Source organism: Microplitis mediator, chromosome 9 (genome assembly GCF_029852145.1).
Source record: "Microplitis mediator isolate UGA2020A chromosome 9, iyMicMedi2.1, whole genome shotgun sequence".
NCBI classification, from domain to species: domain Eukaryota; kingdom Metazoa; phylum Arthropoda; class Insecta; order Hymenoptera; family Braconidae; genus Microplitis; species Microplitis mediator.
The window spans coordinates 16,227,626-16,253,084 of record NC_079977.1 but is presented as its reverse complement, the minus strand read 5'-3'; the positions used below and the strand labels follow the sequence as shown (position 1 = coordinate 16,253,084).

General features: G+C 32.7%; 2 protein-coding genes across 2 annotated transcripts; one reads left to right on the top strand and one right to left on the bottom strand.

Annotated features, from left to right (window-relative positions):
* The first annotated feature begins 12,986 nt into the window (after positions 1-12,986).
* LOC130674206 (uncharacterized) lies at positions 12,987-13,841 on the top strand. The gene is made up of 2 exons (XM_057479474.1): positions 12,987-13,578; positions 13,692-13,841. The coding sequence occupies exons 1-2, from the start codon at positions 13,138-13,140 to the stop codon at positions 13,839-13,841; spliced, it is 591 nt and encodes a 196-aa protein (XP_057335457.1). The 5' UTR covers positions 12,987-13,137.
* A 4,887-nt stretch (positions 13,842-18,728) lies between these two features.
* On the bottom strand, positions 18,729-19,958 carry LOC130674205 (uncharacterized). The gene has a single exon (XM_057479473.1). It carries the CDS (start codon positions 19,956-19,958, stop codon positions 18,729-18,731), a length of 1,230 nt encoding a protein of 409 aa, XP_057335456.1.
* Between the last annotated feature and the right edge of the window lie 5,501 nt (positions 19,959-25,459).

Here is a 25,459-nt window from a genome sequence, read left to right as displayed (position 1 = left end):
CAACCATAAACGGAGTGTATAGCATAACCATGTACCAGGGTATCAATAGCAAATTTAATAATTTTAAAGTTAATATAGACACCAAACATTGTCACGCTGAAAGTCCCAACCATGTTGAAGAAACTATAGACCTTACCCCATGCTTTAGTCAGTGTATTCATAATGATCTCTCCGTCAAGTATTTGGGTAATTTTTATTGTTCTGTCTGCAATGTATTGACCTGTCGCGTCACGTGCTATTGTGTTTAAGACAGCTGACCGTTCTACAGGGAACATCATGTGATTCTTAAGATTTTCGAGATCACTATCCGAGTAAATACCTCCTGTGGCGAGTCCCTTTGCAGTAGTATATATCCAGGTATGATTTGTTTGAGCGGCCAATGTTTCTGGCTGCGTAACTATAGATAGTCTTGGATTTAATTCATACCACTGGTCTTCAAGTCTGTACATAGGCGCGAGCAATGGGTTACAATCTACCTGAGTACCTGCTTTAACTATTATGTGCGTGCGAGGTAATATGAAATATGAATCATTACCTCTAGAAACTGGGAGTTCTTGATAACATACATCAGTGTCTCTTCTTTTTATTTCTACAGCGATACATTTGGCGATTCGTATGACTTCTCCTGCAACATGAGCGATGTATCCTGGTCCTTTCATAAATTGACAAACGAACTCATCTGGAGCGATAGAGGCTATTGTTAAAGCATTTTGAAGTACTTTCTTTTCTATTTCACATTCTTGTTCGATGATATTATTGTAGAGTACTATTAATTCTGACTTAAGATGTTGTTCGAAATAAACGAACTTGGCGTTTATGTAAGTAAAGAGATCCATGTTATGTGGTTCTATTCTTTGGCTTCGGGTAAAAAATTCACTCATCTCGAAGTCGAGTATGTATAGTTTTGGATGTACTGTTTTAATGAGTTTAGCTCCACAGGTTGAAAAGAATCCCTTTGTTGTCAGTGCGAAGGTCACTCCGTCGGTGTTTACAGTATATAGTTCTTCAGTTTGAGTATGGCCTGTAGCTTTACTTGCTATACCTTCATACAGTATACCAAAGCGGTGCGAGTTGCAGTAGTCTTCAGGTAGTAAATCCCAAAAGGTATCTCCTCCATCGATATCCATGCATTTACCTGATTGGTATTTACATCTTACTCCGGATCGTAGGATGACTTGATTCTTATCGAGATTAACAGAAGCCTGATAATCTTGGATTGTGAACTTGATGTAACCCGTGACGGTAACCTTTTTCCATGACCCCCATGCGTCTGAATATACTCCTCTTTGACAATCTCCATCAGTGGAGTATGATCCCGAAAAGGTGATTGGCCGTATGACGGACGAATTACTTTTTAATTCTGAATGTGTGCCATAAAAGTGAAAGATTCCCGATTCGTGAATCATCTCGCATTGCTCGTGGGTGATTTCGTGGATATATTCTATGTCACCGTTTAGTACTCCAAACATGTGGCTGAGATCTCCACAATACCGGATGATTCTGCGTACTTCGAGTTTGCATTGGATGACTTTGATAGATGAGAACTCGGTAGTTTGTAATAATTGGACCCTTGTTTCTCGAATTTCAGGTTTGGGTGGAGGTAGTCGGCAGTCTTTTATGTCCAAGAGAGATAGTGTCGTGATGTTGGTAAAAGGCGTCCCACAGTCATAGGCTACAAACTCAAAGGTCGCAGGTATGATGAGATCGACCCCAATGAATAGAGTTTTGGGTCCCATGATTACCTGTATAAATATTTTTATGCTACTGAAACAGTCTTAAATAAATTTAGTAACCATTGTGATGTATTAGTCGGAATCAGTATCGCTGTCATAATCGCGTGTCCTGCAAATTTTTAGTTTGTCAACATGCTTAAGCGAACGTTTCCCATTTTTATCTTCAATAATAGCAGTATTATTATTTAACACTTCCGTTATTAAGAATGGCCCCTTGTAATGAGAGTCAAATTTCCCCTTTCTAGGTTCTTAAATAGCATAGACTCTATCACCGGTTTTAAATGTACCAGGGTTTAAATGCGAATCGTAATATTTCTTTGATCGATGTTTTGATTTGATAAGAGATTCTGTAGCGAAGTTTTTCATATCACTCATGCGTGTAATTAAATCATGCAAGTATCCACCATAAGTTTCAGTTTTCTCGGCGGGGAAAGAGCTTGGTATCCGAGCTATTTTCCCATAGATTTATTCAAAAGGGGTAAAGTTAGTAGATTCATGCACAGAGATGTTATAGGAAAACATAGCAAAAGGATCTAGTTTGTCCCAATCTTGATACTCGTCAACATAATCTTTGATAAACTCAGTCAATACTATATGGCTTCGTTCGAGTGACCCATTGGTCTGCGGGTGGTATCCCGAAGTAGTAACGTGTTTAATCTTGAAGGTCTTTGCTAAGTGATGGAAAACTTTACCTACAAAGAATCGACCTTGGTCGCTTAAGATTATACGAGGGGCTCCGAATTGTAAAATAAATCCTCGAGTTAAAGCGTCAGCTATAGTATCAGCTTTGATATCTGGTATCGGTAAAGCTGCACAAAATTTAGTAAGGTTGTCTTGAATAGTTAATATATGTTGATTTCCACTAGGAGTCATAGGTAGAGGGCCTACAGTGTCAATAGAAATTTTATCAAAGGATTCCGCGGGTGTATCGGTTATAATCATCGGCTCGCGGGTTTTAATACGAGTTAATTTTTGTTCTTGGCAACTAGTGCATGTTTTGACAAAATCTGTTACGTCGTCTTTAAGATTAGGCCAGTAAAACCTTTCTCTTATTCGTCTGTACGTTTTGGTGATACCTTTGTGACCGCCATTGAGACTTTCATGATATTCTGAAATAATGTCGGGTCGGATTTCTTCGTCAGGTATAACTACGTTGCCTTTACACAGGGTAATAGTACAATCGCATTTACCTAAGCTTTCCTTAAGTAATTCACTTATAGTGGAATGGCTAAGTTGTCTAACATATCTCCGGTTTTAGAAATTCTAAGAGTTTTTAAATTGTATTTTTCTATTATCGATTTAACTGTTTTTAAAACTTCTTTAAGATCAGAAATTGAAAATGACTCGAAATGTTTACTTTTAATTACAGCACTAAGGATTTTATGAGATCCTTTAGGCGTGACCAAAATTTGATAAAGTTTACGCTTTTTGAATTTTATGTCTTGAGTATCGATGTAATCAGTATCAATTAATAAACGAGAAATCGGGGTTGTGAATTCACAATCAGCGGAGATAAAATGTAAGTAATTGTCTCTGTGGTAAGTAAGATTTTCATTAGTCGTATGGATTTCTATTTTATTTGGTTCTTGAAAATGTATGTCAGGATAAAATAACTCGTTAGTTAACCCAGAAATGAGTGGTTTGTTACTTCCTCTTAAATTTATTTGTTCCGGTGCATCATCGGAGTCACTTGAGTCGCTTGAGTCGTTTAAGTCGTTCAAGTCGTTTAAGTCGTTTACCTGCTCTTCAGGTATTCTCGGCATTTGTGGGTTTCTTTGTCTTGATGTATGTGTGTGTTGTTCGTCTGTACTTGAGTTTGAGTCGAGGTCTGTATTGGGTGTTGACCTTCCGACGGGGTGTTGAAAAGTTATCATCAGTGATTTGCGGCGTTTAGTTGCATCATTCCTTGGTTCATCGATTTGTTGAGATTCGTCATCAGTACCTGTTCTTGGACTCTCCCACCAGTATGGATCGTGGTCTGATGATGGTCCAGGAGATACATCAACAATTCTTTTACCTTTAGGCTGTTTACTTCGAGTTACAGGTGTCGGTGATTCGTCGGCGGATGAAGTGTCCCCTACGTCAAATGCAAATCGTAATGCGTTTGTACGATTTTTAGGAGGTAAAGGGGGTGGTTCTGGGTCTGGATCCCGTGGTGATACGCGTTTGCGCACCAGACTAAGAAACGCGCTATTCCTAGCTTGTGTGGCGGGTGGCGGTTCCGGCGGGAGTTCTTTGTGTTTAGATGGTCGCCCCGGCTTACGTTTTTCTGTAACAGGTGGAGGTCATCGTGATATCGAAGGTTTGGGTATCGGTGGTTTAGGAACTAGTTGATTTACCACTGGTTTGTTTAAGTGGTGTGATTTCGCAGCTTCAGTAATTGAAGATGGAGGAGGAGGAGGTTTTCTCGTTCTAGTTGCTCTCTCGTATGCTGCAGCTGATGTGGCTTGCCTTCCTTGATTTTTCGTAAGTATTTTTTTGGCTTGTGAAGATGTAGGTAGCAGTAAAGGACATGCTTTTACCTCAGGTAAGATGGGATTTCGAGATAGTGCGTCGGCGTTCCCATTGAGTCTACCTGGCTTGTAATGAAAAGTATATTCATATTCTCGGAGTCTTGCCCTCCACCTTAGTGAACGTTGAACAGGTGGTTTTACAGAGTCAATCCATTTAAGAGGTTCATGATCACAAACTAGTGTAAATTGCCGATCATACAAGTATGGTCTGAAATGTAAAATTCCCGTCATTACAGCAAGACATTCTTTTTCTGTAGTAGTATAGTTTCGCTCGGCTGGTTTCAGTAATTTAGATAGGTACGCTATTGGTCTATCTTCTCCGATCTTGGCTTGGCTCAGTACGCCGCCGATAGCGTAATCAGAGGCATCTGTCGTTAGAATAAAAGGTTCGTTAAAGTCAGGGTATTGTAAGACGGGAGAGGTGCATAACGCGTTTTTCAAAACATCGAAGCTATGTTGTTGTTCTTCTGTCCAGTTGAACGGGACATCCTTCTTTAACAATTCAGAGAGGGGTTTGGCTCTACCTGAAAAGTTATCAATGAAACGTCTATAATATCCGGCGAGACCGAGGAATTGACGAATGTTTGTTGGGTTTTGAGGTACAGGAAATTTCTCAACTGCTTCGGTTTTCTTCGGATCTGGTCGGACACCATCGTCGCTTATAATGTGTCCGAGATATGCAACTTCCGTACTTAGAAACTCACATTTATCGCAGTTAGTCTATTAAAAACTCTTCGTATTCTTACATCGTGTTCTTCTAATGTAGCTGTGTGTATGATAATGTCATCCATGTAGACGATTGCTACTGGTCCGATCAATCCTACCAATGTTCTGTCCATGGCACGTTGAAATGTGGCTGGCGCATTTTTAAGTCTGAAGGGCATGCTGTTGAAGTGATAATGCCTTCGAAGAGTTGAGAAAGCAGTTTTTTCGTAATCTTTGGGGTCGATTTTAATTTGATGAAACCCATTTGCTAGGTCAATTACTGTAAAGTATTTTGCTCCACCTAATGTATCCAAAATTTCTGTAATATTAGGTAAAGGGTGTAGACGTCGCTAATGGTTTTAGCGTTTAAGGCTCGGTAATCTATGGCGAGTCTCCATCGTTTGTTTTCTTTGGAGTCCGGCTTCTTAGGTACAATCCAAAGAGGAGAGCTGTACGGTGAGTTTGACTCACTTACGACTCCGTCATTACACAGTTTTTCTACCTGTCTGATCATCTCTTCTTTGTGCACTGGAGGGTACCGGTACTGTCGCACAGATACGGGTACGTCGTCTGTAGTGTGGATAGTGTGGGTAATAATGGATGTAGTCGAGAGTGGGTCTCCCGGTAATTGAAAGAGATTAGGATAATCTTTTATCAATTTCGTAATTTGATCTTTTTCTTTCCCGTTTAGATGATTTATTCGTAGACTCTCGATAATTCTCTCTACTCTGTCTCGTGTGTCTATAGGTACGTCACTCTCAGGATCTGAGCTAAAGAAATCTTCTGAATTTCCCTCGCTTTCGTATGGAAATATTTCTTGTGGTGGTACAGTAACTTTCATATCATCTTCATAAGCATTTATTACGTATACGTAGCAGGTTCCGTTATAATCAGTAACTAGATTTTCACCCATGTATATATGTTTATTACCGGTTTGAATGCGCGGTGGGTATCCCGTGATTAGATCTGTTTTCTTCAATTATAAGGGCACGACGGCTTGTGTTCGAGCTTGGATAGTGAGCGTAGCTGGCTCATCGTCCCATTGTGGAATATCTCCAGGTATAAATTTTTTTCGTTTTCGAGGCTCGGGCAGAGCAGGCCTCTCAAAAGGTATAGGTGTTATAGGTTTGGACATGGCGACAATTGTATTATAATGAAATGAAATTTGTACTCTTTCGTCTTCGAAAAAGTCTACTCCCAAGATTCCATCGGTTGGAATGGGTAACGGATCTCGAAGTACTTGAAATTTTTGTGATTTTCCAAAGAAGGTAAGTTCTGTAGAACCTACGGTGTCTATTTTATCAAAAGTTATACCGGTTACAGTTAATGACTCATGAGCAGCTATGATGCTGCGTGGTTTCGAGGCGGATAATTTTATGACATTAATATCAGCGCCCGTATCGACCAAAAAGCGTGCTTGGCCGTTCTTTAATTCTGATGCGCGTAAAACAACTACTGGGCCTCGTCCATTTCCTCCTGCCCAGTATACGCTTCTGTTGCGGTCATAAATTTGACCCCTGAGGATTGACACGATGATAGGGCCTCGCTCGTCGGTGCGTCTGTCCGGCGATCGCCCTGGTAGTTTAAAGGCTCGTTTCCACTAGTAGAAGGGACAGGGGACATTGACCTGTCTCTTCGAGCGTTTGAGTACGAGTTATTTTTAAAATACATATCAGGGTGATAATTACTCTGATATGACATAGGTTGAGGGTAATATCCCGGCATATACGGGGGATATTGGTAAGGTGGCGCATAAGGCATCGGTGGAGGAGGATATTGTGGATAATACCTCCCCGGAGATCGGTTTCTGTCGTAATTGTTTCTATCGTAATTAGATCGATCATAATTATTTCTGTCATAATTGTTTTTCTCATAATTAGATCGGTCATAATTGTTTCTGTTGTCGTAATTATTTCTGTTAAGTGAATTTTGTCTTTCTCGAGGTCCAGAATAGTCTCGGTTAGAATTGAATTTATTTCTATCATTGTTAATAAGTGCGCGATACGTCGTCTCTATTTATTTTAAAAGGTATTGTACCTCTTCGTTCCTCGTCTTGAAAACTAACAATGCGAGGTGTACGAGTAACTGGGGTTGTCTCGTTTTCTTCGGTTTGAGCGAACTGCAGGTAGTTAGAATTTCGGGCGGTGTTGCCTTTTAAATCTTCTTCTATGCGTAAAGCTATCTTATACGCATCTTCTAAATTTTGAGGGTTCTGGACGGAAATCCCGTAGATTAAATCGTCTGGTTGGATCGATTATCATACGATTGGAAATCGTGATGGGCGTAGGTACGAATTTCGTATAAAAGTATGAAATAAAAGGGTACTTACAATGGTCAAGGACCGATCTTATAACCTGGGCTCACGTGACCAAATGCTCGATTTATTCTCCTTTATATTCAACTCACGCCTACACAATATTGTTGAAGACAATATTGATAAAACTCAAAACGATTCCCAATCTATGAGTGTGATTTATTTAAATTTCACAATCAAACGTCGAGCGGTAAACGTAAGATTGTGTACCCCTTACTGTTGGCTATCTGTTTGAGCGGCTAAACAGGTAGAAAATAAGGGGTAAAGGAAGGTGGGCTGCCGAAAAGCCTCGAGAAGCTAGTATTCTATTGCTAAAGTAAAATTATCTCAAAAATAATGTTTTCCAAATAATTATGTTCACGAGTAATTTTATTTAAGATCCAATGTACTCAAAATACAATTGAAAGGGTTACAATTGTTTAAAATTGACAACGTAAAATAAAATGTGTCATGCATATGTTTTATAATCAGGTTCAAAATATAAGATAATAAAAATATTAAATAATGATAACAATGGTTAAAACGAAAAGACTCGGACCCACTCGAAAGTTCTAGGCCCATGCACACGTGTGATCCCTGGAAAATAGATTTCGACTACTAAGTAGGCCGATGACCTGGCGCCACTCTGCTGCCGAGGAAACCATAAATTTTGGTAGTTTCCATCAGCTTTCTCTAATTTCCAAGAATCACATGCAGGTGCACATGAGTTGGGCGGTCTATAGTTTTTAAGAAGAAAATCAAAGAAAGATTACCACTCCTATGCTTAGATTCTTAAATGGGAACGGATACATAAATTTTAAAAGTACGTTAAGTAAAATGATGAAATCTAAAGAATAAGAAAAACTCTGGTAGGTGTGTTCCATTAGTACTTTTCTACTTGGACCTGTACGATTTTTAATAGTAAAGCGTTGTAAACGCTTTGGGAGGTATATTTGTCCCGTACGATTACTGGCGTCAGTAAGTCGGGCGTCATAAAAAAAAGGTCCAAATGCAAGTGATCTTAAGTTCTCACGTACTAGATGGACGGATATTCTCTTATGCGATCTATCCTACGGTTTTTACCCTGTTAATTATTATATATTAAAAAACTAAAGGTCTACTCGAAAACGCACTTGTGTTACCGCCTATGTCTTTGCTGTTTTCTGTCTATGTCGCCATAGTTCTTGAGAAAAATTGTTTTCTAGTGTACAATAAATTTAAAATTTTCAAAAAGAAAAGATTTTTAACGACTTGTAAGGATATGAGTCAAACGTATCAGCCGTGACAATATTTTAAATTTTATGACTATTGAAAATATTATAATGACTGTTTTAATTTATTTTATTGCTGTTATATCGGAGTCTATTTTTGTTTGATAAGCTTGTTATATGACTCATTAAAATTTTCTGTATCTTTTCTTTTGTTGACTGTATTTTTGTCTTTTTCTATATATATTGATTCCAATATTAATCTTTTTCTGTAATTCGATTCTACATCTAAAATTTTAACTTGATCATAATTAAAGTTATGGTCTTTATTTATTCTATGAACTGTCAGCATGTTATGTTTGCTTGGGCTAAGTTTAATATTGTTTTTATGTTCATTTATTCTTGTTTTAAGCCACCTTTTAGTTTGGCCAACATAACATTTTTCACAATTCATACAATTTACTTTATGAATACAATCTGATTTTCCTAAATGATTTATAGGATCCTTTCCACTATTATAAGTTACCGGATTTTATATTTTTTAAAAATGTTTCTTATAAATATGTTCAAATTATCATCATGTGGAAAAGTAATTGTTTTAGATGTATCTAAATTATTTGTAATGTTTCTATTGTTAGTTTTATTATTTTTTTCATCTACCAATTTTTCCCATCTATTATTGCAATATTTATTAATGAAATCTATTGGGTAGTTGTTATCTATTAAAGCATTTTTTATTAATTTTAAATTTTCTTGTTTGTATTTTTCATCTGCAAGATACAAAACTTCATCTATTAAATGATATATTATGCCTATTTTTCGCGAGGTTGGGTGATATGAATAATAGTTCAAATATCTACCTGACCAAGTTGGTTTTCGGTACCAGTTTATTTCTAAATTTTCATTGTTTCTAATTTTAACTGTATTTAAATAACTAATTTTTTATCTTTATTTTCTCTCTCTATTGTAAATTGTATTCTTTTATAGTAATTGTTGAATGTTTTCAAGAGTGTGTCAATAGAATCTCCTGAAAAACATAATAATAAGTCATCTACATATTCCTAAAAGAAGAATATTTCGAAATTTATGTTTTTTAAACTAATGAAAATTAATCTATCCATTAGAATATCTGCAATAATTGGTGATAATGGTGAGCCCATTGGTACTCCAAATTGTCAGGAGATTCTATTGGCACACTCTTGAAAACATTCAATAATTACCATAAAAGAATACAATTTACAATTGAAAGAGAAAATAAAGATAACAAAATTAGTTATTTAGATACAGTTATAATTAGAAACAATGAAAATTTAGAAATGAACTGGTACCGAAAACCAACTTGGTCAGGTAGATATTCAAACTATTATTCATATCACCCAATCTCGCAAAAAATAGGCATACTATATCATCTAATAGATAAAGTTTTGTATCTTGCAGATGAAAAATACAAACAAGAAAATTTAAAATTAATAAAAAATGCTTTAATAGATAACAACTACCCAATAGATTTCATTAACAAATATTGCAATAATAGATGGGAAAAATTGGTAGATGAAAAAAATAATAAAACTAACAATAGAAACATTACAAATAATTTAGATATATCTAGAACAATTAGTTTTCCACATGATGATAATTTGAACATATTTATAAGAAACATTTTTAAAAAATATAAAATTCTGGTAACTTATAATAGTGGAAAGGATCCTATAAATCATTTAGAAAAATCAGATTGTATTTGTAAAGTAAATTATATTAGAGTCATATAACAACCTTATCAAACGAAAATAGAGTCGGATATGACAGCAATAAAATAAATTAAAACAGTCATTATAATATCATCAATAGTCATAAAATTTAAAACATATACAAATAATCTACAAAACCATATTATCTACAAAAGTACAAGTTAAAATATCATAAAAGATAAAAAATCAATGTACCAATAAATAAAATAACTCTATTACCGACAATTACAAGCTAACCAAAAAATATCACATTATAACAGCAACTGTTGTAGGTACAACATTATAACTTATCACGTTTATATAACAATTAAATAACAATAGTTAAAAATTAGAAAATATAAATTACTTTGTCAAAATGAAAAAGAAAAAGAAGAAAAAAATCATTCTCATAAATATTTCATATAAAATAAGGTATAAAATAAAATAAAATAAAATAATAAAATAACCTCTATAAGACACGTGATTTTCTAAATTAATATATATTGATTCCAGATTTATAATTAATAAAATTGTCTTTAAATTAAAATCATAATTTCATATTTATATAAAAAAATTTCTACGTTCAATACTGTAAGTTTAAAATTTAATACATTATTTAATTTTTTAAGTATAAATTGTAATAAAACATGTAAATTAACAATGAGTCTGGAGATGCTAGCACCGAGGGGCTAGCGAAATATTACAAATAAAATATTTGAATGGGATTGGTATGCCAGTGAATTCATTATAAAATAAAAAAAAAAAATAACATTTAATCAGACAAAAAATGTTCATCAAAAAATTTTTTTATACTTAAATCAAAAATTATTTCACTCAAAAATGCATGTCAAAAAAAAAAGAGAGAAAATCTTTTTTTTTAATTCTTTTAATTAATCCAAATTTATAACCAAAAAAATAATATTTAATCAAGCAAAAAAACGGGGTTGAAAAAAAAACCCCCAAAGAAAAAAAAAATATTTTCCATTTTAATCAACCGAAATATATAATCAAAAAAAAATAATATTAAAAAAAAAAAATATCCGAGAATTTTGTAACAGTTTTAAAATGATTATTATTTCATCGTGTAACAATTGTAAAGCAAAAATCATAGAAACTTCACACGAGTAAAATTTCTTTTCTATTGTTTTTGTTATTCAAAATTATTATGTAGTTCTTTTCAAAACAAAACAAAAATCAAATCTTCTATGACTAGATATCAAGGGACTAATGTAATCTAACAATATTATCACTGTCTTAGTAATTTGTGATCTTTTATAGTATGGTAGTGTATTTTCGGGGCCTCACTGGGTGTAGAAATCTTAAAACATTAATGAGAGAAACCAATATCAGGTGTTACCAGCCTCAGGGCACCGTGGCTAGTACTCTTGAACCAGACAACAACTCAAAATTGGAAAGAACATAATCATTAACATAAATCCTAACCAGGATTTCGAATCGATGACCAGTGCTGACCAGGAAACCATGCCAATACATTACATTACTTGATTAAAGACAAGTTGAATCAAGGTACGAGAATATTAAAGACATGATAATCATTATGTAACAGAATATCTGTAAGTTTTTGTAATCTTTCTTTTTTTCTCTTTGAATAATTATATGCCAAGACCATGATGAGATAGCAGTGCAAAAAAAAAAATATATTTAAAGTGGTTACTAGCATTATTGTTCACTCATTCTGGTCACATATAGTAATCTTGTAGTAGTATATCGGAAGATTCATTAACAATAACCATACAAAATAAATGTAATAACCAATGTACAGTTGGACACCAGATTGGCAAAAAGAATTCGCGTCGTGATCATTAGACCCCGACGCTCATTTTTACGTAGGGAGGTATGTTACGGCGTAACATGTCAAACTCCAGAAATAACTAAAAATTTAATAAATAAGAGGAAAACTATAAAAGAGTATATTATATTTCCAAGGTCAAATGATAGTTGAGACTGTTGATGGGAAACAAAAAAACGAGACCCCAGATAAAATAAAAAAAAAACAGATTAAAATTTGGAGACGCAATATTCTAACGTACTGACGAGAAAATAAATAAGATAACTACTAATCAACTACATATCATAGGACAACCATAACATATCGCGACAGAAAATATAACTATAACACTAATAATAATTTTAACATGCTACAGATAATCAACCTCATAGCCACCTATCTATAACAACACGAGTAAATTATAATAGCCCAGCGGGTAACGACAATAAAACGCGAGATTAGAATAAAAACTTATATACCGACTGGCTTAACAGTATAGATCAGTCAAGGAATCTACTATTTCGCTTCCCATTGTCTTTTTGACTAACACATATATAGGAATATAGTTTCTGTCTCTAATAATCCAACTAATTGTTGTATTTGACGCTTGCGCTTTCACGGTCTCTTCTTTTGACGCGTGCCATCATTATAAAATCTCCTTATTTGAAAATGCGTGCTGCTTCACCCATCTTCCACTGCCCCTCCGTGCGATGTATCCCTCCGCTTCTCACTAAACACATAAACTCCTCTGCTCATTCACATCAACCATTATCAACATTCAAGAACCGTAATCAACCATCAAGCCACCTGACAACATTTCATTCCAAATCGAATTTCAACCAACAACAATTTATTTCGAATCGAATTTCAACCAACAACAATTTCATACGAGTCGAATTCCAATCAAAAATCTGGTCTCCAGCTCAGCCAAATCTTGTATCCTGACATATTGTTATATTAAATAAACCAACTGTAAGTTTAATTAATTGTTTATTTATCTAGTGATAAGACACATCCATTCACCTCGTACATCCTATTTTCGTATATTGACATACTCGACACTAAATAGCGAGGTCCCCGCTACCTGAGTAGATGGCTTAAGTGCTTTGACTCAAAATTAAGGAACTGAAAAACGTGTTTTCGTCATCTTGGACGTAACAGAAGATCAGATGTATCAGCCTGATACATCGCGATACGAGCGATGGGTTAGGTGTCCGGAGCCAGCTGTGCAAGAACCTTTTTGTGATTCCATAATGGTTTTGTTTATGATGTTTGTTATTTATTCGCAGCCTCAATTGTCCACTTCAGGGACGGTGAAACGCTCGGCAAAAAGGAGTCGGGGCCCTCGTGTGGTACCAGCGAAAAGAGCCTGCCCACCAGCGAAAGGGAAGTTTTTGGAGCTGAGGCGCGTGTACGTGGCTATGGGGGACCCAAAGATCGTCAGGGTCCCATTCAGAGTGACATTCGCTGAAGGTTACATGTATCCGATCCCTTTCTGCGATCCGCTGGTTGGATTGCTGTCACCGATGACATCAGTTGAAGCCAGCTGGTTGGTGTCAGCGATGCCGAGGACCCTCATGGAACATTTCGAGTTTGATACCATAGTGGCGGTAAGTTTTGAGCAAGTATATATATATACATACGTACGCATGAGCACACACATATACACGCATATACGCGTTTTGTTTTTCTTATTTTCAATTTCAATATTCTTGTGTTACAGTTGGTAGCGGGATTGTGTCCGGTCCATTTATGGAATATTCTGGAGATGGCACCTCTTCGAGTCAGAGCAGTTCTAGAAGAGTTCTGGGAGGAGTGCAAGCCGTCAGTGCCTCTCTGCGTATATTGTGGCCAGGGCCATGTCACTTCATGATGTGTTTCTCGGAACATTTTTACATATACATACATACATTTATATATCACATTTATACGTATATTTTGTTGGATATTTTATATTTGTGTACACAAATTTTGCGTTATTTTAATAAAGAAAAGAAAATTATCTGAAATGTATTTGTAATTTAACTAGGTTGAGAGTTCCTTGAGTTCCTTTTCCCTTTTAGTTGATAATTCTTGTATTAAGTTAGATTTGTTGATTTTGTTTCGTCGTTTTCCATTGCTGGTCGTCGTTGGTTCAAATTTCTCTCCACACCAAATTTTTCGCAATATTATATGATTTTGTAATTTGCAACATATATATATATATATATATATATATATATATATATATATATATATATATATATCGGCAACATTTTCTTCTTTTACATGGTAACTTATAAGTATTGTTCAAGTATTTTATATTATACTTCAAGTTATATACATATATGTAATAAGATATATGATTTATTAATATACGATGTAGGATAGTTTGAGTATCTAATGTAGTTATATAATAACTTAAGTATTTATATTTTGTCCCTTTTAATTTTAGTATGAATGTGTATTTATAATTATTTATAACTGTATAGTAATATCGAAATTACTATAATATTGAAATTATAAGTTTGAAGATATAACTTGAGATGCAATATCATATATGTGCAATCACCCATATCATGGATTATAATATTCAGCGCACAGATCATTATACACGATTAATCATATATCAAACAATATTAACAACCTTGCCGCCGCACATGTCCAGTTTTTATCATATACTTCTTTATGTATTACCGACAGTATATGGTTCCTTCACACAGGTCATGTATTGGATCTCAATGGTTATTTTTAAGCTGGTTTCTTTGAGTTTATTTTGTGTTAGATTTTGGATCGAGATTGTGGCCTTTTATCCTTGTCTCGTGTTATGAGAGAAGGTAAAGGTAGCAAAATTTTCTTCTCTCCCCTTTTTATTAAATTCATTTGTTTTTACTGGCTGGTAAGAACAGTGAATTTGTATGACTGGTGATGATTCGTTTCCCCTTTAGTTTCGTGATGGTGGTGTACGTAGATCCGTGAACACAAGAAGGATGAGAAGTATCGAAGAGCCGTTGCAATGAGTGTTACGTTTGAAAATTTTCTTCCTTGTTGCTCACATACATTTTTTCCCTTTTGGGAAAAGGATGGGACGTTGAGGCAAGCACGCTTGCTTTAAGTGACCCCACTGAATCTTCTCTCTTGTCGTCGTCATCGTGTGTCGGTGCATATGGCAGGTTCATTGACTGCCCATTGGGGTTTCGTGAAAAGGGGTCCGGGGGAACGACTGAGGTCGTGTTTATCCCTCAACCTATGTTCACTACCTATGGTTGTTTTAACTTATAGCTAAGATTATAAAAAATTTTACAATATAAATTCAAGTGAATTATTCTCACTTGTGTTAATTATGAATGTTATATGATAAAAGAAAATTGATGATGAATAATTGCAATGATTTTTTTGTGTGTGTGTGTGTTTTTTTTTTTTTTTAATCTTAATACTAATTTCATTCATGAATATATATATATGTATGTATATCCTAATTTATTTTATAATTGGTGCCAGGAAGCTTAAAATATAATAGCATTTTAATATTTGATATATATGTATATATATTCTTACAGATATTTTTAGATACTTATTCTAAATTACTACAATAAATCTAACTAAAAATCAATGCAAGCTAATCCTAATTCTTATCTCTTACGAAATTTTGTCAGAGTAATTATAAGATGAATTTAGCTGCTTTATTGTAGGGCTCGAGTATTATATATATTATTATTATAATGCGTATATGTTTTTATCTTAGTAGAAGCAAATTAATCTATACGTGGCGATATATATATATATATATATATATATATATATATATATATATATATATATATATATATATATATATATATATATATATATATATATATATATATATATATATATATATATATATATATATATATATATATATATATATATATATATATATATATATATTATCACCCTCCTTTTTTTTTTATTTTGTGGAATAGTCCTTTTGTAAATTTTTATTTATTTATCTATTTATATGTATTTTTTTTCCTTTCTTTTATATATGTATATATATGTTTATAATTACTGTAGTCCTATACTTATTTCATCTTTTAGGTTATTTATCTCTGAATTACTTATACGGAATTATTACCCATGCATTTCTAAATTCTAGTATCTTAATTTACATTATACCTAGTCACTGATTTTGTTACAATATTTCCTTGATATCTCGTCAAAGGCAAAAGTAAAAATATTGTTTTTTTTTCTCTTTTTGTTTTTGTTATTTAATTATTTTACTTAAATCTTTATAATATTTATGGTATGTAGTACGCGCTATCTTAGTATTTTACATTATTCATTTAGATTTTAAGTAGTGAGGCAGGGGGGTTCACCCCCGATAACGTAGTATTCTTCCTTACCGTCCGTCGCCGATACTACCCATCGGTAATGTACCATATCTGCGGTCGGTAATTTGTACATATCTGAGGTGGTCAAGTGGCTGATACCGACTCTAGGTAAGATTTTATCGACCAGCAGTAAATTATGATGTGTATGACGAAAAATACTGCCACACTATGATCAGAGCTGGTACCTTATCGTGTACCAGCTCTGATAATAGCATGACATGTATTTATATATGATCATTCGGATTCTTTATATATTGAAACAGGGTGTAGCACGAGCACTTGCGCGAAGCCCCCAAGTCCCTGCCATCTCGCGGTTTAGTTCTTCCCCCACCCCTCTGTTTTAGCAAGTAACTCGTTAGTGGGGGAGAATGAAGCTGCGCGAATGCTTCGATGACATCATCTTCTGCGTCGATTACCGTTACTAAGCTCATATTTCAGACCAAGTGGGGGAATATGAACCTGCGCAATGGCGTCTTTTTACCCGATGACGTCATCTTTTTACGTCATACGACAAGTCCGAACTCGTTTTTCGGCAACTAAGTGGGGGAATAAAGAGTTGAGTGGGTGACTCTAGCGGCCATATGCATCAGTCTGCTCAAGTATTTTAAAGTAGAAGCATTTAATGAGCTATTTAAAACCTATAAAAAGTGATTTATAAATAGACCGCCAAAAACTAAGGTATTGTAAAAAAAAACATATCTTTTTAATTGAACTAGCGTGCATTTTGCAACCATATTAACTGCCTATCTTTTTACAGACCTCATGTATGCACTGAACGTTGTGAACATTCAGCACAATGTGTGTACGAGACAGTGAGCGTTTTGAGTGAAGAAGAAGACAATTACATTTATAAATTACTTACTAAAGAAAAAGAAATTGACTTACAAATCTTATATTGGAAGAACTTATTACTATCTTTTAAAGATCGTAAAGACTACGAACAAGTCTGTCACAGAATTACATACGTTATAACTCATTTAATGATCAAAACTAACTCATCAAAATAACGCGTAGACAACTGAAATGGATCAATTAAGTGAAGAAGAAATAGAGTATCTAGTAAACCATCCACCATACGTCTTATTTGAAGCAGAATTATTGACACGTTATTTTGAAACACCAACACAAGATGATATTGAAAGCTTTGTACGTGATATTCATCTTTTACAAACTAATTTGAATATCATTCTAACTAGACGTGATAAAAAGCGTGTCCGTACTCTGTCCATTCAAGGACTCTGTAAAAAAACTGTATCAGGTGATCGAAAGCTTGGAAAAACTAGAAGAACGTATCGACAAAAAATAAAAGACAATGGAATTTATCTAAGATATCGCGGGGTTTGTTATGCCCGATGACACCTCAGCAGTGAAAGAATTATGTGTCGTGGATATAGCAGATGAAGATTTCTCATTCTTCAAGTGTAAACATTTCATCTTTCATCCACCATTGGAGTATGATGGAGCAATCATGCAAGAAACTCTCGATGAAAGTGGCTGCGGTCATGGTATCTGGTGGGACTCAGGTGAAGTGCCATACAGCGAACTCAAAGATATTATTAAAGATTTGGTGAGCAAAGCAAGTTATGTTTATGTTGACGGAAAGCTAAAAAACAAATGGTTGACGATCTTGACCGATTAATCAGCACAAATAATCGACATCCAACTGATGAGACATTATTCATTTGAAAACGTGGATCGCTACGAGAAGGAGAAATGCCCGCTGAGACAGTTCCATCGCCGAAGAACACATGCATGTGCTTTCAAAAATATTCAACAATTGAAGCGATGGTTCTTGGAATTTTGGGGTGACGAACCATCATACGAGAAATCTGTGCAAATATATTATCAATTGTCTGATTTGAAAAAAATGCATAATCGTGATATCGCCTGTCTTGATTATCACTTTCTTCTACGTTTTGCGAGGACCCAAATACGTCATGTTTACGATACTCTCCCATTGGAATTACAAAATAATGATAAAATAAGAGATTACTCATTTTGCATGGACCACTACCCAGCGTCTGGTGGTGATTGGGATATTTGTGGAATATGGCTTTTATCCATACCAGAGTGTATAAATAATAGTAATTCTATAAAAATAATAATTCACAAAACAAGTTAAAAAAAAAATATACAAATTAATTAAACTTATGCTATTGGAATGTATTAGGTTAAGATTATAAATAATAAAACAAATTAAATCATCGGTGAAAAATTTTTATTTATTTATTAATTCTTTTAATCAATACAGGTTCTATAATATAACTTAATCTTTCTATCCTATTTTTAAACCTTTCTCGATCTCGAGCCATTTGTTCCCATTCACCATGTCTAGCAGTTTTGTATGCATACCTCCATGTGTACATATAATGTATAGTTGGTGTCAGATCAAATTGCACAACCATGTTTCAAGTCAATTTCCGTACAGTGCTGCTGATGGGATTATACTCAACTATACGATCGTGAATGATTAAACAATCAGCCGTTGTGTTTTGTGGAAATTGATTTGTGGATTCAAACTCCAATCGAATGTCTACTGGTCCAGATTTAATAGCCTCACTCTGTTTAGAGCAGTCTATAACACAGAGCGGAGCTTCTTGCAGAAATTTCCGCTTTGTCAACAGTGGCTCAGGCTCTTTATCGTAGTATGAAGATTGAAAATCAGTGTACATATTATACAATAAAGCACACTGATTGTCGTTTATGTCCAAATTTAGATACCCGTACGGATAACTCTGTGAGTTCAGGAATAACTTTACGTTCCGAAGCAGACAGTGATCAAATCGACTTGCGTTCTTCCTTGCGTCGTTTTTTCTTGCTGTCTGAAATCCGAGGATGACGTAACGTGGCTTCTCCAGTTGTGTTGATGTTTTGACAGCCCAAATGTGTCTTGAGGTTGCTGGTAACAGCAGATACTCATACGATTCCCAGGTTCGAAAACTAATTGAGATAGCTGGATCACTGGTAATATAATTTAATGCTTGAATTTTCTCCTTGTCTGGAGGGGTTACATACGGCACAATCCACTCAATTTTTTGTAAAGTCAATTTTACTTCCTCAGCATCCGCTCCTGCCGCTGCTTGTTGTATGTAAGCATTAATGTCACTGTTTGAAATTGTAAGAACTATTTCTAGCTGAACATTCATGAGAACTTTCAGATAATCTTCAGCAAAACCACTCAAAATATTCAGCGGAATTAAAAAATCAAAATTTCCTGCAGCGTTGATCAATTTGACATTATTTTCCATTACCCAGCCAGCATTCTCTAAAGTACTTAACTGATTTGGACTAAATGATACATAACCTTTCATCAGGCTTGTTATACCGACGTTACTGCTTCGATCAACTTCAACACCATTCATAAGTAAACGGAATTCTTTAATCATGTGGACAATCCCCATATTAACCAAGTTGGTGGTAGCAACGATAGCAGTATTATCATTCTTAGTAAACTTTCCGGGAATATGGAGTGCACTTTTGCTAGGAAGTATGCACAAATTTTGATTCTGGATGGTGATACGAACTTCATCATTGTTGTTCAAAGTCGACGATGCATAGGGTTGATGAGCATGCAGTTCATAGTGAGAAATTGAGTCATCGAATATAATTGGTCGTTGGATATCCAATATATTAGCCATTATTTTTATATCCTCTGTCACCTACTGCACCGTACTTGTTGCCATTCTCGTAACCACTGTACGCTGTACTACCTTTTATGCTTGGTGCTGAATATTTATCTTTGCTGTCTTTAAAATCTGTACCGTATTTACGTTGTTGGCTCTCTAAATACTTCTTCAAGTTGTTTGTAGCGTCGTTATTAGACATTATACTCAACAGCTTACCACCTAAGTCTTTCGACACGGGATTATGCAGCAGAAGTTGAATTTTATTTTGTTAATTTTCCACGTAAACGTAGTCCTAGACTTTTCAGGAACTGCTCGTTCTGATGTGTTAACGCCATGTGAGGTCTTCTTCGACTGATTGTGCTTGGCTATGTTGATATCTTTTTATAGCCAGCGCCACTCTTTGTATCATATACAATACCCATTTTATATCGTTCTCACATGTAATCTTATGGTTATAGTTTCACCCCTAAAATTTGCTAATTTTCCATCCTGATCCACTATACGTAGTCTTATATTATATATAGCATCTGCGGTGATTGGAAGGTAAATGACGTGTGATGGCAACTCCACAATCTTATATCCTGGTGGTACACCCGGAAAAAACTCGTGAATCGTGTGCACTTTGCGCTCATTTATATAAGCACCTGTGGTTATATTACACTCAACCCTTAGAGCATTCAGCTTTAGTATGGCCACAGGTAAATCTGATGAGTGAGTTTTGTTTGGTTAAAGCCGACGATTTTTGAAACCTAACAGCCGACCAACAGAATCTTTAGGTATAAAATTTATAACCTGATCACATTTAATTTCACTTCTTAGTTCATTATTATTTGCTTTTATACTGATGCTAAGTCTCGGTAATGCTTTTCGTATGTATTTCTCAATATCTCCGATTTCATAACTACCAGTCTGTATTTTAATTACCTTTTCTTTAACAGGAACAATTTTGTTGGGGGTTATTTTCTTAGGAATATCTCTTTGAGATTGCACATCAACCTCTGGGGCCAATGAAACATTTTCATCACTTCTCGTTGCTATAAACACATCTCGTTTTGTCCTTTTTGCATCAGGTTTGTCGATATTTCCTACATTGTTATCCAAGATGTCATTCTTGTCTTCTTGTTCTTCATTATCCGGAGGATAAGTTACATAAAACTTATTAGCGCCAATGTATATATTAGGTATCGAATTAAATGTCAGCAATTCTACAAGACCCAAGACATAATTCTTTCCCTCTGACAGTTCAATTGGTGGGAAATAATTTGCCTCTAACACAGGGGCAGGGTTGGGCAAAAATAGTATTTTCATCACTATTTTTCGCTTAAATAATTAATTTTTCAATTAATTAATAATTAATTAAAAATAATTACGAATTATTTCAAAAAATTAGTATTTTCTAAACTTATTTTATAAAATATCTCGAAATAAAAAATTTGAGTATTGATAATTTCAATTGAAAGAAAAATTAAAATTATCTGGGAAAGAAATTTCAATTGCCAAAAAATTCAACTATTATTCATTTTATAATTAATAATTATGAAAGTATTTATCATTTTCTTTACAAAAATTTCTAATTTTTAGAAAAATTTCATACTCATATCTGATAATTATTCAATAGACAAGCAATTAGATAATTTTTTTTCAATAATTTTAATTTCCTTGAAAATTAGGATCAAATTTCCCCCAATTATTAAATTTAAAAAAATTAAAAATTGTTTGTTTCTAATTACTAATTACTTCAAAAATTAAAAAATCGTTTACTTTTAATTAATTATTTTAAAATAATTAGTAAATTTCTGTGTCTAAATATTAATTAATCAAATAATCAGGAAATAATTGTTCTCTAATTATTGATGTTTAAAAAAATTAGAATATATTTTTTCTCTAATTACTGATTTTCAGAATAATTAGAAGATATTTTTCCTCTAATTACTGATTTCCAGAATAATTAGAAAATATTTTTTCTCTAATTACTGATTTCCAGAATAATTAGAAAATATTTTTTCTCTAACTACTGATTTCCAGAATAATGAGAATATAATTTTTCTCTAATTTCTCATTTCCAGAATAATTACTCCGTACAAAGTTTTTGGAGGGAGTACGGAGTAATTTGGGAGTGAATACAAAAGAGATATTATTCATTTAACTGACTCCCCTTAGTAGTGAAATTTACTTCAAAGGGAAGTTTTTAAATAATCGTTAAGAAAAAAACTTTACGCAATAGATTTTTTTAAATACTTCCAATAGAAATTGAGAAATTTTGCGGTTATCGTCAATCAGTGCAAGAAAGTCCACATTTACTTTGAAAATCAATAACTCGGAAATTAATAATCATACAGAGAACCAATGTTGAATTTTAAAAGCTTCAAAAAATTCTCTATAAGCTCTTATATTTAAGTGATTTTTTAAAAACAATTAAAAATTACCAGAATAAACAATTCATAAATATTCATCCACTTCGTTTAATATAAAAATTTTGATCGTCAGCCATTTTTTGGTAAATCAGTAAATTATTATATTTTTATTAATTTAACCCATTAATGTCAATATCAAGGGTTAAATTTGATAATATTTAGAAAAATTTTTAACAGATCGTTTATTTACAATATTAATAAAATTGCTATATCACGTGATTAAAGAATTTTACTGTAAGTTTTGTTATTTAGTCAATATCAACAAAAAAACTACGCTAATATTAAAAAAAAATTGTTTTCAAAACAAATATAGAAAAAACAAGTAGAGTTTGAGAAAAAGTACTCAATAGATCTTTGAAGAGCATTACATTACCTACGAAATGCCGCAAACGACGACTCGATAATTTGAAAAGTGGCTGAATGATCGGGAATTGAAAAAAAAAATCTTAACTTTCACACGTAAGGGAAGGGGGGACAAAGTAGGATATTTCAGAAAATGCTAAGGTTTCGAGGACTCAAATACGCTAAATATTTTTGTTTATGATGATATTCAAAGTAAATTAATAAAAATTTGAGTTACCGTTGAAACAAAAAAAATTTTGTATTCCCATTAAATAAAATTGATTAAATTAAATTTTCTTGTAAGTAATTTACATGAAGAAAAATTACATTTTACACAATTATTGGATGCAAAGGAAGAAAAAAAAATTTTATTGGTTTTTATCATAAAACAAAAGCTATCAACATTTTTCGACTAACACTCGATTTTTGAAAAAGTTTCACAAAAAATAATCAAAATAATACTCAATTATATTTACAGAAGTGATTTTGGAATATTTAAAAAATACAATTTTTAACTATAAAATTTTGGGAGTACCCCGTTTTGCCTACCCTACCCCCTTTTGCCCCCCTTCCCCTATTTTGAATGGAAAAACTTCAAAATCAAATCAGTCGTGTCTGATCAGATCAAAATATATTATAAAATTAAATATTCTACATTTTTTATGATATTTTATAAAATTTTACAACATATTTCCTCACATTAGATGCATTCATAGGATCCAATTTTGTAAAGATATATAAAATGATATAAAATTTCGTTCAATCATGACTTCTCTTATTCAGGTCTTACTTTAAAAATTATATGAAATATTCCTATAAAATCTTATAAAATTATATAAAATTTAATAAGATTTGATAAAATAGCATAAAATTTAATATAATTTTATAAAAGTATTTGTTCCCGGAATGAGAAAGTTGCAACTCAAATCTGTTATTTTAGTAACTAAAAAAAATTGTTTATTTATTATCAGATATTAAAATACTTTCAAACTGACTTGTCTTCATCAATCCTAATCTAGAATATTATATTCTTTAATTATTTCAATAATTATTTGCCAAATATATAATATTTCTATCAATTGTACTAGAAAAGTTGCAACTCAAATCTGTTATTTTAGTAACTAAAAAAAATTGTTTATTTATTATCAGATATTAAAATACTTTTAAACTGAATTGTCTTCATCAATCCTAATCTAGAATATTATATTCTTTAATTATTTCAATAATTATTTGCCAAATATATAATATTTCTATCAATTGTACTAGAAAAGTTGCAACTCAAATCTGTTATTTTGTCTAAGGATTTTAGTAACTGTAAGAAATTGTTTATTTATTATCAGATATTAAAATACTTTCAAACTGAATTGTCTTCATAGATCCTAATCTATAATATTATATTCTTTAATTATTATAATTTAGTTACTTTAAACAAATGTTTATTTTTCTTCTGATCATCAAATACTTTTATAGTAATTTGAAATCAACAATTTTGGCTTAAAATCTTATATTCTCCACTTATTTCACAGAATAATTGCCAAGTATTTTGTGTACATATTGAACAGAATAGGAAATACCAACGCGATATGGAAATTTTGTCTTGTAATTAAAGAAGGACACACTTAATTTCAAGTGGACGATTAATAGTACGTGGAATGAACTTCTAATCATTTAAGAAAGGTTATTACTTTTTCATTGCAAAGAAATGTCTTATTTTTCAGGAAAACTTAATAGTTAGCCGAAAAAAAAACTTCTTATTTTTCAGAAAACTTAATAATTAGCCGAAAATAAATTCTAATTTTTTAAGAAAAATTAGTAATTAGCTGAAAATAAATTTTGATTTTTTAAGAAAAATTAGTAATTAGCTGAAAATAAATTCTAATTTTTTAAGAAGAATTAGTAATTAGCTGAAAATAAATTCTAATTTTTTAAGAAAAATTAGTAATTATATAAATTTTGATTTTTTAAGAAAAATTAGTAATTAGCTGAAAATAAATTTTAATTTTTTAAGAAAAATTAGTAATTAGCTGAAAATAAATTCTAAGTTTTTGAGAAAAATTATTAATTAGCAAACAAATTTTTATAATTAAAAAAAAAATTAATAATGCTTCGCATATATTGTTAATTGTTTGGGTATTAAATAATTAGCCAGTACATTTTTCTAATTTTTGTTAGAAATTCTAAACTTTTTTTTTCTGATTTCTAAGCTTCGAATGAGTTCGTAGAATCATAATTTGAAAGAGAGATTTTTTTTGTAATTAGTAATCGATCTTCAATAAGTTATAAATTTTTTTTTCAATTAATAATATATCTATGCATAAATTTTGATTAAATTCATTAATTTTTTTTGTGTGGAATTATTATCAATTTATTGAAAAATTAGTAATAATTTCATCATTAATTATTAAATTTTTTTTTAATTGAATAATTAATAATGAAAATTCTTTTTTTGCCCAACCCTGCACAGAGGACGATCCTGTCAACGTTAATGTGAAAGACTCAGCCATGACTAATGTCCTGAGTAACTAGTCATGTCAATTTAAAGTCGTCCGGAAAGAAATTTTAGACACAAATGTCCACATATAATTGTGTCAAAGTCTTGATATCTTTTATGATTATATTTCACGCTACCAACATCGAGATATTTTATACGATCTTCTGGTGGTTGTAAATCACGAAAACTATCGAAATAAATTACTTTATCACGACTTTTCTTGTACGCCACCCAATGAGTTCCAGATCCAAATTTATCATCAAGAT